At 39.5% G+C, this 16,685-nt stretch overlaps 1 protein-coding gene across 1 annotated transcript in view; it reads left to right on the top strand.

Annotated features, from left to right (window-relative positions):
* Positions 1–16,685, top strand: part of LOC131679190 (protein rolling stone-like) — a 56,746-nt gene that overhangs the window by 27,954 nt on the left and 12,107 nt on the right. The window contains exon 3 of the mRNA XM_058959843.1: positions 6,119–6,238. Coding sequence (XP_058815826.1) covers positions 6,119–6,238 — 120 coding nt within the window. The remainder of the gene's footprint in view (positions 1–6,118; positions 6,239–16,685) is intronic.

Genomic DNA, 16,685 nt, shown 5'->3' with positions numbered 1-16,685 from the left:
GTTAAGTAGACGAAGTTGAGATTCGTGAGATTGGTGTCCTTCTTGACCAACAAAATTGCTTTGGGTATGTCGTTTATTCCGAGGCATTCTTGGGTCATAGCAATAACTTCCTCCACTGTATGGCTCGGGTCGAGACAGTTCAAATAGACCCAAAACTGCTCCCGCTCAACCACAACTGTTCTGATTTCCCGCTGAATGGCCCCAGTGCCACAGACAGCCAATGAGGTATATATAGGTGTGGCAGAACACACGGTTTGCTAGTGTTGGCAACCAAAAATATGTAAACAATCCAGAAGCACAACGGGTCGACGTCATATCGGTCACACGATTCAATGGGAGCGGAACGACCGCTATGACGAAAGCAAGTCGATTTATACTGTGATCACTCACACCACTCATGTAAGATTCATCTTACGAATACCAAAGTGCCATCTTCGCCAGACCTGTATATACGACATTGACAGACAGCGGCTTCAGTGGCGAGAATTTTTGTATTATTCTGGCGACTTCATTTCAGTGTTGGCAGATCTCCCACAGAGGGTTACAGCAAGGTGATGGTCTCTCGTGTCTGTTATTCAACATCGCGCTGGAAGGTGTAATAAGAAGAGCAGGGATCGACACGAGTGGTACGATTTTCACAAAGTCCGTTCAGCTACTTGGCTTCGCCGATGACGTTGATATTATTGCACGAAACTTTGAGAAGATGGAGGAAGCCTACATCAGACTGAAAAGAGAAGCCAAGCGCGTCGGACTTGCCATCAACACGTCGAAGATAAAGTACATGATAGGAAGAGGTTCACGAGAAGAGAATGAGAACCGCCCGCTTCGAGTTTGCATCGGTGGCGACGAAATCGAGGTGGTTGACGAGTTCGTGTACTTGGGCTCACTGGTGACCGCCGACAATGATACCAGCAGAGAGATTCGTAGACGCATCGTGGCAGGAAATCGTGCTTACTTTGGCCTCCGCAAGACACTTCGGTCGAACAGAGTTCGCCGTCGTACGAAGTTGACCATCTACAAGACGCTGATTAGACCGGTAGTTCTCTACGGGCACGAGACCTGGACCATGCTCGTGGAGGACCAACGCGCACTTGGTGTCTTCGAACGGAAAGTGCTGCGTACCATCTACGGTGGAGTGCAGATGGAAGACGGCACATGGAGACGGCGAATGAACCATGAGTTGCATCAGCTGCTCCCCCACCCATCTGTCATACCGCGAAAATCGGACGACTACGGTGGGCCGGGCACGTAGCCAGAATGTCGGACAATAGCCCGGTGAAAACGGTTCTCAATTGCAATCCGACCGGTACAAGAAGACGTGGCGCGCAGCGAGCACGATGGATCGACCAGGTGGAAGACGATTTGCGGACCCTTCGCAGACTGCGTGGCTGGCGACGCGCGGCCATGGACCGAGTGGAATGGAGGAATCTTTTGTATACGGCACAGGCCACTTCGGCCTTAATCTGTTAATAAATAAAAAGATCTCCCGGAAGTCGCTTGACAAACAGCTCGCTTTGAGTTACAGAACCAGAATTGGTCGGAAAGTGAGTTTCAATGCGGCTCGAGAGATTTGAGACGACCGCGATCAAATTGTCTACAGCCACACATAATTTTTTTGTATCCAACAGTGGGAGCAGCAGAATCGGATTGTTGCATCCACTCGTTGAAACAGCGAGCTGTTATGATTGTCACAACACAGCCAGTACCGGTTGTTGTTGAAGCTAGACAACATATTCTCAACTGTTTCATCACCAAAAAATCCCCAAGGCGGAGTCTATTTGTAACATGTCACGAGAACGTATGCTGTATTGCAAAACAATTTTGCGACCTAGTTTCAAATCGAGTTCAATTATGTTTGTAAAATTTTTGGTGTCGGTTTTTTTTATCAAGATAATATGGAACATTTGGAGGCAAATATTTTGCTCTTATGCATTTAAATTTCATCGGCGCGTCTAGATTTACTGTGAATTTTACAATTTTACGCTTATATTTTCAACGCGCCCTCAAATAACAGCAGAAATGGATGAAAATATAATATTTAGATAAAGCTCTCCAGGCAAATGACGCAAATTTCGATTGCGCCTTACAATATGCAATTTGAACATGGTGAAAAAAATATATGAAAGGATCATGGCCGCCTTCTCGATGCGGCTGATTCGTTGACATAAGAAAAAGGCAATGAATAAAGAAGCATCGTTGACGCTTTCTCGTTGTTGCAAATTTGCTTAGTTAAAGTGTCGGCAAATATTTCCTAAGTTTGCAAGTATGTTTTTTATTATAGAGGTTTACATCTCTTTTTGGGATAATCTGTAACCCTTTGTGCGGGATTGGGAATCGAGACCAGGTGAGCTGCGTACAAGGCAATTCGATTTACCAACTACACTATACCCGTCCCCTAAGTATTTTATTCTTTATATGATATTTAATGCAAACAAACACTGACAGCTGCTTTCCACTATAGCAGTGATTCCCAACCTGGGGTCCGCGGACTCCTAGGGAATCATGAAGGCGTTGCTGGGGGTCCACGATAAAAATATATTTTTCGAGAGCAGTTTGAAATTTCAAGTCTTTTTTCCACTCAGCTAACAAAGCTTTTACCGAGGTCTCAGTAGAAGTGACGTTTGATTTGTTGAAACTTGAAAAATATATCTCTGATCAATAAATTAAATCCACTTTGCTGAGCTATCAGTTGAAAAATTTTACTGGTTGTGCAGATATTACTGAACTGAAATGAGTGTGTGGTATGGCGGCACTAATGTTCGAATGGATATTTGTTAAATTAGTTTGCGTTTCGACTTCGTATCATCAGGCTCCGACATGAACTTAGCGTTAGGACTAAGCAAGCGCCGTATTTACGCTATCTCCAACACCGAAGACACAAAAGGTGTTCCTGAGCAAACCGCTAGTTAAGCGTGATTTTCCGCAAGAAAAAGAGTTCTGTGAAAACAGTTAATTGGTGTGATGGCCCTTTTTAAAAGTTATTCGCGTTACGCCATCATGAAATGTAAAAAATCTAATGTTTATCGTTTTAAAGTCGTGAAAGAAAATTTTTCAGTTTATTTGGATCATAGAGAGGCTTTCAATAAAAAAGTTTTGCTAACAACAATTTTTGACATATTTTTATTGTTCATACTATTTGCAGCCAAAACACAATTTTCTTTTTGAATATGGTTCTAAACGCCATTTTGAATCAAATATGAGCAAAAGGTTCTGAAATGTAGTAGCTTTCGAGATATTTTAAATTTTGTTTTAACATCACAATTCTTTTGTTTTATTACGACCATTTCAGAAGTTATTTACGTTTCTCCATACATAAAAACAAGTTTTTCAAAAAACAAAAAAGGGTGGCTTCCCAATCCGAAAATTTAATTGATTGTAACAACTCATTCGATGTTCATCCGAATGTGAATCTGAAGAAATTTGTAATTTTTTTCGCATTGTGCGTAATGCCAATGAGAAGAAAAAGCAATCACCTCTGCCGATATCAGTGAGGATCTCCGACTTCAAAGTCTTTCGAACTGAGCTTTAGACGTTCATACCGGACGTGAATTCAAGAATGAAAAATTTGAAGAATGAAAAATTTGAGTGTCGTAGATGCCAAGGCTTTGGGTACGGAATAAAAATTGTCATTTGGGTTTCGCATGTATGATCTGTGGTGATAAATCGCACACAAACGACATTGGTTCAGTGAAAGAAACCACAAAAAGTTTCAAAATCGCTAATTGTAGCGAAAACCATGATTTGAATTTCTGGGCTTGCCCTATTCGAGAGAAAATTATAAATTCTCGTTCAAAGCAACAGAAACAACAAATAAAAAATTTATCCTACTTCTTCAGGTACATTTCAAGGAATTAAGTTTAAATGTGTTAATCCACTTCAAAATAGATTAATAATTCCTCTACCAATACAAGGATCTTCTATCTCCGTTACACCATCCTACAATGTTGAGTCATCTTATGTTTCAGTGGCAAGTGACAAGGCCAAAATAATGGTTACCACGCCTACAAACTCGTTTGCACCCAACGCTTCGTTTAGTCCAATGGATCTAGGTAGCGTAATGGAAGAAAAAAAATGAATTTATTGCAAGAATCTATGTTACAGTTGATGATTGCAATGTTAAATTCGACCTACATGATCTAAGCTTCGCAAACTGGGTGGGAATTTGCTAACAAAATTGTAATGAATTAAAAGCTTAATGGATATTTGTCCAAATATTTACACAAGTATCACAAACATATTTGTATGAACATGAATGTCTGTTCTTTGTGATATAGATATTTAGGAAATACTATATTCTGTGAAACGTTGTAGATAGTATTGCTTCACTAAAAAGTTGTTCAAAAAATAGTGCGGCACCTTATCTAATAAGCTAAAAATACGCTCATTACACTACACGAGCGTTATAGTTGCCTTTATGTCACATCACAACGAAAGAGCTAATTTCTACAAAAATTAATATAAACTTATATGGAAAGCGGTAATAATCCGTCATTTCGAGAATTACATGTTATTAAATTGCACAATTACGCCACCGATAAATCTCAGATATTTTGTTGTGTGAATAATATTGCTCTTGTTCTAAAAAAAACCTTTCATACTTTCACTTGTGAGCACACCTAACTAATTTTACTATGTGGTAATTTTGATGGAATTTTTGTTTTCCATTCCACTCGTTCGATAGTCGTGCCCAAATTTACATAGTTGACGCAATGAGCCCAGGTGTTTTAGGTCATCGTCGCCAGTTTAGACAGTATAATAGACCGCAAGTTTCATTGAAATCAAATATGTATAGTTTTGTTCTCTAACTTAAGACGATTGTGTCACGAATCTGGGGAACAACTTCGTGGATTATTATTCGAAGTTTTTCTTTACACTTTTCGCATGATAACAGATGTGTTATGAATAATTAGATAGTTAAACAGCCAACAAGTTTTTTTTGTTGCGTTGTCTCTGAGGAGTCTGCTGGTAATTTGAATATTCAGAAGCAATAACTCGGCGGCGAGACGATGAATTGACACTACATGAAACCGGCGGATTTACTGATAGTTCAGAGGAAATTTCTGTGATCAAAACCAACCCTCAGTTTAATAAAAATCATTAATAACAGTGCAATAACCTAATATTCCAACGAAACCAAACGAACAAAGTCTCTCCAAACTTGCGATGGAAATTGGACATAATTTATCACAGCGTCGTGGTAGCACGAAACATCGCACAACCTGCCTTAGGCGGATTAGTTTCCAACTCCGGACGATCCTCAATATGGCACCGGTCAGGGGCTTTTGTTTTTATCGTTTTGGGTTCGTCTCATCGTCGAAATTTGCCCACAACGACAAAGAAACTGGGTCACGTTTTAAAATGTCGCCAATTTCGAGTCGCTTTTCCTGTCTGATGAATTTATAGTCGCTGTTGAAAGTTTGAAATTTACCATGCCTTTAAAGTGAAGGATCTGAACCGCATTTCAAAATAACTGCAAGAACTTGACTGTTTTTCCCATTGTTGGAGATTGCTGCAAACAAATCTAAGTGGATAAAGTAGACGCCACAATCAGCCAGTAATGTCGCGATTTCGTTACGCAACGTGACCGCCGTTCGTGTAACAGCACAGTCAATGGGACTCGCCTTGGAATATCAATGATTATCTGCTTCAGGATTGATAGAGTTCATGCTGTTTACTTTCCTCTCGGGTCGTGTAGCAATTCATCTCGAGAAGTTCGCAAGCACTTTGAAACAGTTGACGGTCGTGGTTCAGTTGCTAATATATTGCCTCTTTTGATACTGTGAAGATTCCAATCAGCTCGAAAAACAGTTAAAATCTTCAGACCAACCTGGTGATGGGTCGACTACATAACAAACCACACTCTTGTGCCAGCATGCGTTTGCCCTTCCTTCGGCATAGGTTTAACTTGATTTTCAGTGTCCACCATTAAACAAGCTCTGGGTGGTTGATTAGCAAATCAATTTACGTTGGCGCAAGAGTCGTCTACGCCGTCTCCTCAGAGGTTGTGTTTCCGATTCGCAACCTCAAAGAGACAGCATCACGGAACAAGTGGCGAACCAGTATGCTACTTCAGCTAAAGGTCGTACAAGTGATCAAGTTATTCATTCTTTACTTCCAGACAAAATATGCAACTGCGATGATATGCCACGGGCCTTCAAGATCTACTGGATGATGCACAACATTACACTGATCGTATCGGTTTGCATCACGGTCATCTACTGGAGCATTCTACACAATGGTGAGTTGTTGCCAAACATTACAACATCGTTCAATCAAATGCAACAGGTTTTCGAAATAGTTTAGACCTATCGAATGAATCTCGTTCCTACAGCAGTTGGTCATAGACAAACAAGAGAATCCGACAATATTAGGCCCTAAAGTGTTTAAACTTGAATGTGGAAAAATGTGAATGTCAGGGGATCAAATGTGGCAGGTTTCAGGTTGCAGGTTACGAACAACTGTTTGTTTTTGGTTAATTCATTTCATAGAAGTTCGGCTACTTTATAACAGCAACCGGTGATGCAGACTAGAAAAACTCTAGAAAGAGAACTGCGAAGACTCCATTTTGAATCGATTGGATTCGCGTTTAGCTGTCAAAAAAGGGATCCAATCGAACATTGCCTATCCTTATAACATTGGACGTGTTGCCATACAGTGCCGGGACATACGTTGCCAAAATGCTGTTTTTTCTCTCCGCAGTTCTCTTACTAGAGTTTTTCTAATGCAGACAGGTCTGCAATAGAAACAAATCCACGACCAGCTGAATGGTCAAGGATAAGACGGTGCAGGTCGGCATATTTTGTTCTATGTACGAGTGCAGTTATCATTTATTTTTTCGAAAAAAAAACAACGATGAAACAGGAGGATATGAAGAAGAAAAACATAAACAAATAACGTAGTGGGCTTTTCTGTTGCCAAACGTTTTGATTCGGTTCGGTTATAATTATTTTTCATCGAGCACCAAAGCATCAGGATGCTCGTCAGGATGTTTCTGTTTTCTTACATCGAGATATTACGATGGAATACATAGAAAGATCAATTCGCTTCTCCGAAAAGCTTCTAGTATTTTTTAATATTAGGCTGTTAAATCTCGAACTATACACGGAAAAAATCCGTTCATAAATTCATCAACAAAAAATCACGATTTCGCGAACTGAGCGATTTACGAAAATCGTGACCAAGTTTCTGAAATCGGGGATAATAATCCTTGGATTCATGAAACTATGTGTGTTATCAAAATCTAGTTCGCGCAAAAATGTTTCATTGCAATTTTTGTTTGGGTTACTATGGTTGTGCCCTGGACATGGTTAGTTTTTTTTAATGATTCTTGTTCGTACTTTGGGGATACACTATTTTGTAGTTTAGGGGAGACCGGGGCTTTCAGCATTCATTTTTTACCACTTTTATTTTGGTATATTTTGCAAAATAGATCACGTTGCCTAAAAGGGGAGACTGCTGGCAACATCTTTGAATTTTATTAAAATGTTTGATACATTGTCTCCATTTCTATAGACAAAAATATGACGCGGAAAAGCCGTGAATTTACCCCAGCCTCGAGGTAAGTTAGCGGTATGTATGGGATAAGTTGATGGAATGCCAGAAAATGAGCAATCAAATGGAAATTCAGTGATCTTTATGAGATGTGTTGATTGTCTTTTCAATAAAACTGTACATTATTCGACGCTTTCCATTATATTTCAGTCTCGATACCCCGGCATTTTAACTTCAACGCGTACTCCATATTCAAAAGAAAATTTTCGGAATTCTTCAAGCGATTGGGCGAAGTAAATGTCTCCTGCATTGACGAAATACACAAGAAAAAGATTCTCTTACTTTGGAGTGAATTCTAGAAATGAAAATTTTTAATGACTATGTTTGCACCGTAAACAGTAGCGCCAACTTACCCCGTGTGCGCCGCCAACTTACTCCAACCGCACATTTTATAAAAAGGCTTTAAAAATTATTTTTGTTTGTGGATAGTTGTAATACGGATACTGAAAGCTCTTTTTACGTACTATCGAAAAATATAATCATTCGGCGAATAGATTTAAAATAACCAAAAAACACAAAAATTTTAAAATTAAGAAAATTTACATACTACACTCGAAAACACAATATCGCCCACAACTTCTACAAAACAAAATGTTTTGCAACAGAAACACAATGGATAATGTGTTTCACATTTCTTGAGGTACATAGCGAGAGGCAGCGCTTTATGTCTAATAGAAACGGAGAAAAAAAGGAATTCCGCCAACTTACCCCAACCGCCAACTAGCCCCGGGCTCCACTATCAACTAAAACGACGGTCATGATTCCAGGAGTTTAGTCGTGATTTTCGTAATTTCTCATTACTGTGAGATTTTATTCATGAGTTTGATATCGGATTTTTCTGGCAGAGTAGCACGATTTATGTTCATGATTTCAGCGTTTTAGTCACAATATTCGTAATTTATATTCACGTTTTCGTGATATTTTATTCGCGAGTTTCGTGTTGATTTTTCTGGCAGAGTAGTGTGACTTAAGTTCATGATTTGTGTTCATAATTACAGGATCCTAGTCACGATTTTTGCTATTTTGATCACGAGTAGCGTAATTTCTGTTCATGATTTCAGGATCTCAGGATCCTGATTCTGACGTAGAAAATGAAAAAATTCAAAATGGCTGATCCAATATGGCGACTGTGCTTTGCTAAACTTCATGTTTTTTATATCGGCTTAAAACGCCTTACAAACAGGTTTTTCGGGGTCGATGATCCTGATTCTGACGTCGAAAATGTGACTGTGTTTGGCTAAATTTCATGTTTTTTATATTGGACTAAACGTTTTACAAGGCGGTTTTCGGAGTCGCTAATTCTGATTCTGACGTCGGAGATGTAAAATTCAAAATGGCGGATCCAATATGGCGACTGTGCTTGGTTAAATTTCATGTTTTTTATATTGGCCAAAAACGCCTTACAAGGGGGTTTTCGGGGTCGATGATTCTGATTCTGACGTCGGAAATGAAAAATTCAAAATGTCGGATACAATATGGCGACTGTGCTTGACTAAATTTTATGTTTTTTATATTAACCCAAAGCGTCTTACGTCACTAAGTCTGATTCTAACACCAGAATCGTAATCGGCGACCCGAAAAACTCTCGTAAATCGAGTTTTATGTTAATTATAACTTTACATTTTAACGACATTCAATTAGCTAGAGATTACTGGCTAGGGAAAGTTATGAAAATTAGAGCCATAGTACTCAAGTGAGAGCAAGGATGTTAAGTAAACAGATCGGAAAACTAGAAGTGGCAGGGTCATTCAGTGTTGCCATAATTAAATCTGTACCGGGAGTTGAAAAATCTTTTCTATCTGTACTCTTCTATAGAAAAATCTGTACCGGATTCTGTACCCAAACAATAACAAGGTTGTTTAAAAAACATTTTTCTTATACATATTTTTCATTCGGGAAAATCAAACCAGACATTCTAACTCGGTTGTTTTATTTGAGCTGGATTTCCGCAAGAAACCAGCTAGAATTCTGTGTGAGTTTTACTGGGTAATTGAGGAACGGGAGCACTGCTTGTCCCTCACCTGATGAGCAGATATCTTGCGCCCTACTACTGTGAGCGCACCTTTATTGTATGTGCGTACCTTGGTATAACGCACTGATTCTGGCGGCTATCGTCTTGTCATCATCTCAAAACTAAAACGTGCTTTTCCGACCGTTCAAATAAAGTTGTTAACAAAATCTTATTTGTCGCGTAGTTTTACCGTTTATTCCGCGACCGAAATCCCATAACAGCTTCTTCTGATCCGCCTGAACTCTCGCCAGTAATATCAATATCAGCTTCAGCTCAAATTCTCACTGCCACTTTGTTTGTAACCAATGGTGGCCAACAAAATAGCGGCAAGAAGCTGAGATGGGGCTGGTAATATCAATAGAATACGAGAAACCTGCTTGGAATTCAAATGGAGCAGGTCAGAGTAAATCCGAGAAGATTCGCTCGGCTTTCACTTAGATATCATCCCTTTGATTTGCTGGAAACTGGTTTCTCGCCTATCGCATTCTAATGTCAGCTTCAGTACCAGCTCCACTTCAGATTCTTTCAATCACTGCTGCCTAACACAACGTTTACCTACTGTTTACTGGGATGCATCGCAGGGTTAACTTATTTTACCTTGCTGTCATGTAAAAAAATCTGCACCATTCTGTACTTTTTCACAAAAATCTGTAATCTGTACCGTACAGAATCTGTACCAAAAATGCTTAAAAAATCTGTACCTTTCTAGATAAATCTGTACTTGTGGCATCACTGGGGTCATTGGAACAGGCTTAAAATCCTACGGGCTTAATTTTTGTCTTCTGCTAATGAGGGTCGAGCTTAGGCAGCATAAATACGAATCACTCGAATTCACTAGCATGTGTCCTGGTATAGACAGACACATGCTAGTGAACTGGTACCAGGACACATGCTAGTGAACTCGGGTGATTCGTAGTTCTGCTGCCTGAGCTCGACCCTCATTAGCAGAAGACAAAAATTAAGCCCGTACGATATTAAGCCTGTTCTAATGACTCTGTCACTTCTAGTTTTCTGATCTGTTTACTTCACATCCTTGCTCTCACTTGAGTACTATGGCTCTAATTTTCATAACTTTCCCTACCCAGTAAGCTCTAGCTAATTGAATGTCGTTAAAATGCAATGCAATGCATGTTAATTGTAACAAAATTCGAAAAAAAAATCATAAAAAATGGCTGCCATTGAGTATCCGCCTTTTTGAATTTTCAAATTCTGATATCAGAATCATAATCAGCGACCTTGAAAACCACATAATCTATTTTTATGCTCGTTGAGGAGTTATCCCTGTCTCTCAGAATCTTTTATAGACCAACATAATAAAAAACTCCATTTTTCCATATTTGCATATTTTTTTCGAAAAAAAACTGACCTATGAAAAATTCTGCAATAAATCTATTATTTAGTTCAAAGTTTGAGATACTTGCAAAAAATAGATCTCTAGGACTTTTAGTTCAAACACAACCGAATTTATGGTAATAAAACGAGATTTTTGAGTTTTAATTGTTTATAACTAATAAGGGCATGTTCAGGAGCGTTTTATTTTGTATAGGAGTTTCAAAGTAGAACTGGAACTGAAACATTCATATCCCCAGCAGAGCGTTTTGTCTTATTATTTCGAACAGTTTTGTTTCAAAATTTAAAACTGTTATACGACGCCGCTCTATTAGCTGCTGATTTTAAAACACGTTTAGAACTGTGTTTTAAATATGTGCAAAGTTTTCAGCACAGACACTTAGAACCGATAGACTGGGGGAAAAATAAATTTGAATGCAGTAATGCTGAAGCCATGGCGAGACATGAATTTTAAACTGAATAGAACACCCGCTAAAACTGCTGCTGGGGACAAAAAGTTCCAGTTTTATTTTATAGAACTGTCAAAATTATAAATCTAAAACTGAAACACTCCTGAACATGCTCTAAGTAATCAACAAATTCACATAATTTTTTTGTGCTAGTTGTACTCCTTATATCCCTAAGAGTTGATTAAAAGAGTGAATTCGTATTTATATGTCAACGCTAACTAAAAATACATTAAAAACTTAGGCGAAGTAGGTGGGACTTATACGTCCCACTGCGTCGCAAAGAGTTAAGCGACATGATTGATTTTAGAAGCATGTAACCCGAGACAGTTGGAGCCGGAGCCTAAATCAATATTTAGCGGATGGCTTCAGCGCCACTCCCGAAGGAGACCATTCGCCTTGTTCAGTTTGCCCAGCTATTGAGACCCCTCCTACGGGCGGGTACCACTTGTTTCTGAGTTCTGGCTCCAGAATGGTCCAACTGGACTCAGGTACCTTGATTACCAGTCTGAAAACATTCGCTAGAAATCAACAACAGTATACAAAGAAGGCCTCAGACCGGTATAATTGATTAGCTCTAACGCCTTTTATCATCACGGGCAAAGATCTACTCAAACACAAGGTCCCCAATCGTGGCCGATTTAGGAAAGGGGGAGTCGAATGAAAAAGGAGTCAACTCTGCTCGCTAAAAACGGAAACGACCGAAAATCGTGAAACTACCTATACCAGAAAATACCAAAAAATAGTTTACTGCAAAAAAACTGTTTAATTCACTTCAACTCATAATTCGCTTACAAAAAAATATTTATTTCACATTTCGGGTCTCGAACCCAGGCCTTCCAATTTGCTATTTAATTTCCTCGCAGCGCGCTAACCAACATGGTCACTGCCTATCCTGTCTCTCTCCCTTCCCAAAGCATATCAAAAATCTAACTACCTAACGTGGTGTTCATCCGAAAATGAGTGGCTCAACTTACGGTGCGTGCATATACAGTCCGCGTGTTTGCGTGTAATACAGCGATTTCATCGCTGACCTAGGATTTTCACGGGGTGGGAAAAATAAAACCGCCGAACAAAAAAATTGATAATCGTGTTTCGAACCCGGGCTTTTTGAGCTTGTCACGAAAACGCTGTCACTTAGCTCACTGAACCGGCATTTGCGGGTTTAAACAAAATTGATCATGCGCATGTCAAAAAAAGGAAATGAGTACTCACACTACCATGGTTTTAAGTGGGTCGCTCGAAAATCCAGTCCGCTGGAGATGCTGATCCGGTTGCCACAAACGATTTGCCCGGTCGTTTGCTGGCAGAGTCTGATCTGATGGAGGTCACTGCATTACATGTTTCCCACGTGGGTTGATCGATAGTCGGTGCCCAGCAGCTGGACGTATGCTGGCAACGATGCTGCTCCCTAGCTAGCGCGAATTTGACGGTCGTCGCTCTTCCGGATGGTTCACCGGGAACTTTGTAGCTAGATGGCGGGGTCAGAAGCGGTTGCTGACGGATGATGATCGGTGTGACGGGATGCTGCAGCTTCAAACCTGCACGAAAAACACGCATCCAACGACAAGTTGGAATTAGGGCACGCACTGCACTGGCCACCATTTGCACCTTACCTTAATTCGGGAATACCGACTCTAAACCACTGCTTCGATATGCGGGAAGCCACTTAACTTGTACGAGTTAGAACTGGGAAGGGAAAACTAATTACTGGCAAAACTGATATAGAGAATCTCACGATTTTTATCTTTTACCTATAAAACCACACCGAGGCGCGAGAAAAAAAACTAAACCACTCCTGCCTCTTCCACGATCCAGAACAAAGTGAAAAATCAGATCTTTGGAGTCCTCAGTTTAAAGCATGAGTCATATCTTTGTGACCGGAACTACGCAATCGTTCACGAAATTACGCAAGTTTCCCCGAAGCCTTTTTTTGTATACGGCTTCAATTTCTTTTGAATATCCCCAGACCTCGATCCTCTACCACCAAATCCCGGGTGCTGCCGAATGGCTTTCAAAACCCAGAGACAAATAGTTTCCCCTCCACTATAGCTTATTCTGCGGTTAAAGGTCGCAGAAAAGGTTATCTCAAAAGCGGGGCGATGCCTGCGTCGCGACCACCCGCCAAAAGTAACTCGGCTCCAACCACGGCTGGATCCGGTGGGTGCTCAACCACTCATCTGACAGTTCATTCGAAGGAACTCCAACCAACCACTCACTCTCATTCACATTTCGGGAGAAATTACAGAAGCTTTTACCCATGCTGAGCGGACCAGTTATTCGAGGGGCCGCTCGATATTATTTACATTCATATCGTAGTACTACATCATTCCCCACTTTGTTTTCGAAAATTTGATTGGTTAAAAACCAATCAAATTTTCGAAGGATATTTGTATTTGTAATTGAGAAAATCGTGACTGCTGGGGTCATATGTGGTCATCGTCAAAAAAATTGACTCATCATCTATTTGCAGACATTATCTGTTACTGACCATCATCGTTTTTCAACTCCGGTCTCCAGCAGCAATCACCTAAATTTAACCAAAAAAATACAATATCCATGCTAATACTGAACAACTGAAAAACTTTGCTTGATCTTTCCGATAAACTTTGGCTAATGGTAATTGGCAATCACATTCACTCATAATATTCGACTATAATTGGAATATTCCAAAGTACAGTTAAACTAAAAATTAAGACACGAATTCCTTTACCTCAGTATAAAAACTAAGAAGTGAAATACGCTCTTCGTAAAACCTTCACCTTTGTGAAAAATACTAGTATGTTTTGCTGATATCCAAACCTCGGAGTAACATCCAAGCAAAACGGATTCAACATCACATCCTTTAAATGGGGGTCTGTTTCCGGTTATTGTGAACTACTCTGGAGTTCTCCAGAAAAAATGTTCACGATAATCCAAAAACGCAAATCGAACGAAGCGAGAATTTCTGACCGTCAAAATTGTTTGACCACGAAAAACTCACAACATAAATTATCAAGAAAAAATACCATGCAGTCACCCCTCGATCACACATGTTAAACTCTCATTCATCCCTCTCACGAGTCACTCATTCTCTTGCCAATACCAATGAACTAGAGATGGTCGGGTTTCATTTTTTTCGAACCCGAACCCGGCCCGAACCCGAGAGCTTGAAAATTGAAAAACCCGAACCCGACCCGAGCCCGAAATTATAAAATTTGAAAAACCCGCATCCGACCCGAGCCCGAAAATTTTAAAATAAGAAAACCCGGACCCGACCCGTACCCGAGAATGAAAATTTTGTAAAACCCGAACCCGACCCGACCCCGAGAATTTTAAAATTTGAAAACCCGACCCGAACCCGAAAATTTTTAATTTGAGAAACCCGATCCGAACGAAACTTGCTAATATGGAGAATCCAGAGATCTCGAAGTTTTTTAATTTTAGGCACCCTAGGCTCATCCTAGAATAGTAGAATCATTCGAATCTGAAGTAGCACCATACGCGTTGAGTTATATCTGCCTATGGCGAAACGAATTACTGGCGAGTAAAATTCGCGTTTTTATTTGCTATTATTGAACGTCGAATTATGTAATGTCATGAGAAACTTACAAATTGTCGATATATTAACTGAAATGTAGAATAAATCGGTCGCTAACTCATGGGGAAACAAAAAACTTAATGGTGACAGTTTCAAACAACCTTGCCCGTCGTACTTAACCAAAATTTCTAATTTTGTATCAAAAGCGAATTCTATACATTTCTTTTCTAGAAAATGTAAAACCATTCCTGCAAGGCAGTTTTGTATAATTTATCACGTTAGCTATGGCAATTTACCAGAGCAGTACCACCAAATTTGTGATTTCAATATATGGGAATTGTGAAATCGTCCCCGGGCTACAACGTTCTTTTTAGTCAATGGTTACAGTTTATTTTAACTGCAAGCATTCTTTATCATAAATCAATTTGATTATTATTAAACTTCTATTAAAACAGGTACAACCTATTTGTTGCATTTGACTAACTTAACAGTGCCCGCTTAAAGCTTGTTTGAGGTACAAATGTACCCCACAAAACCATTTACGTTAATGTTTTGTCATGTTTGCATAATTCCGAAGACATTATTATATTTTTTTAAAAGCAAAACATGATACAAAGTAAGCGAAAAACTTTTGAAAAATTGTATGTTTTAGAATAAAACTATCCAATTTAATTATAAATTTAATAAAAATTAGACATATTAGAGCGATTTTCGTTCTTGGCTACGAATGTATCCCAAAAAACCATCTACTTAGAGAAAAAGTCACGAAACCGTTGTAGGGTTGATGAACAATTATTATTCAATATGTAGCAAAAAGTACTACCATTAAGTGAACCATTAAGAGATTTCGAATTAATAGATTGGTTTTTATTATTTCGACTTTCCGTAGATTTCTACTCGCTTTGCTTTGGACACTATTTGCTGTACGCTTTAGCTGAGTTTTACGCGTTTACTCTGACCGCGGCCTACGTATCGGTTTTAAACAACCTGTCGAAATTAATATTTTAAAACAGAAAGTTGAACCAATATTTTCTGATAAATTCCTGTTAACTTGATTTATTACTAATTATCATTAAAAATAAATCGCAAAGAGATTTTAGATGTGAGACACGTATTGTTGAATGCTCTCTCATGAATGTTCTTTTAAAATATAAAATAATTCAGTCAGGTTGCGAATCTGAAGAGACAGAATTTTATACAAGAATGAAAAAATACTATATTTGAGCACCAGAAAATACGACGAATTCTAGCGATTTAAAGGTGCTACCATTTGGTACGGTTAAATGTGTCTTCCATTCGTATCACAAAGTATAAAAAAGGCTGGGTTTTGTGTATAGACAGCGTCAAGAAATGGTTGGGTTGTTTTGTTCAAAACCCGAACCCGACCCGACCTCGACAATTTCTAATTTGAAAAACCCGAACCCGAGCCGAGCCCGAAAGTTCAAAATTTTAAAAACCCGGACCCGACCCGAGCCCGATAATTTCAAATTTCAAAACCCGGAACTCGACCCGAACCCGAGAAGCTTAAATTTATAGAACCCGAACCCGACCCGAAACCCGTCGGGTTCGGGTCGGGTCCGGGTTTCGGGTCTAAAAACCCGAACCCGACCATCTCTACAATGAACCTGTTCTACCAAATGTCAACAAACCGTAACTCTAACTCGTCGCGTTCGGTAGTGAAAAGTGTTCGCGAAACTTTATTGCAGTTTTTCCGGTGAAAGGGTGGTGCTACACCAAAAATCCGTCGGAAACTGGACCTGCTACCATCAGGAGAGTACTTTACGCATAGTGTCGTATCGATGTAAGT

The sequence above is a fragment of the Topomyia yanbarensis genome, chromosome 2 (genome assembly GCF_030247195.1).
Source record: "Topomyia yanbarensis strain Yona2022 chromosome 2, ASM3024719v1, whole genome shotgun sequence".
NCBI classification, from domain to species: domain Eukaryota; kingdom Metazoa; phylum Arthropoda; class Insecta; order Diptera; family Culicidae; genus Topomyia; species Topomyia yanbarensis.
Note: the sequence above shows the minus strand (reverse complement) of the source record. Positions and strands in the feature narration are given on the sequence as shown.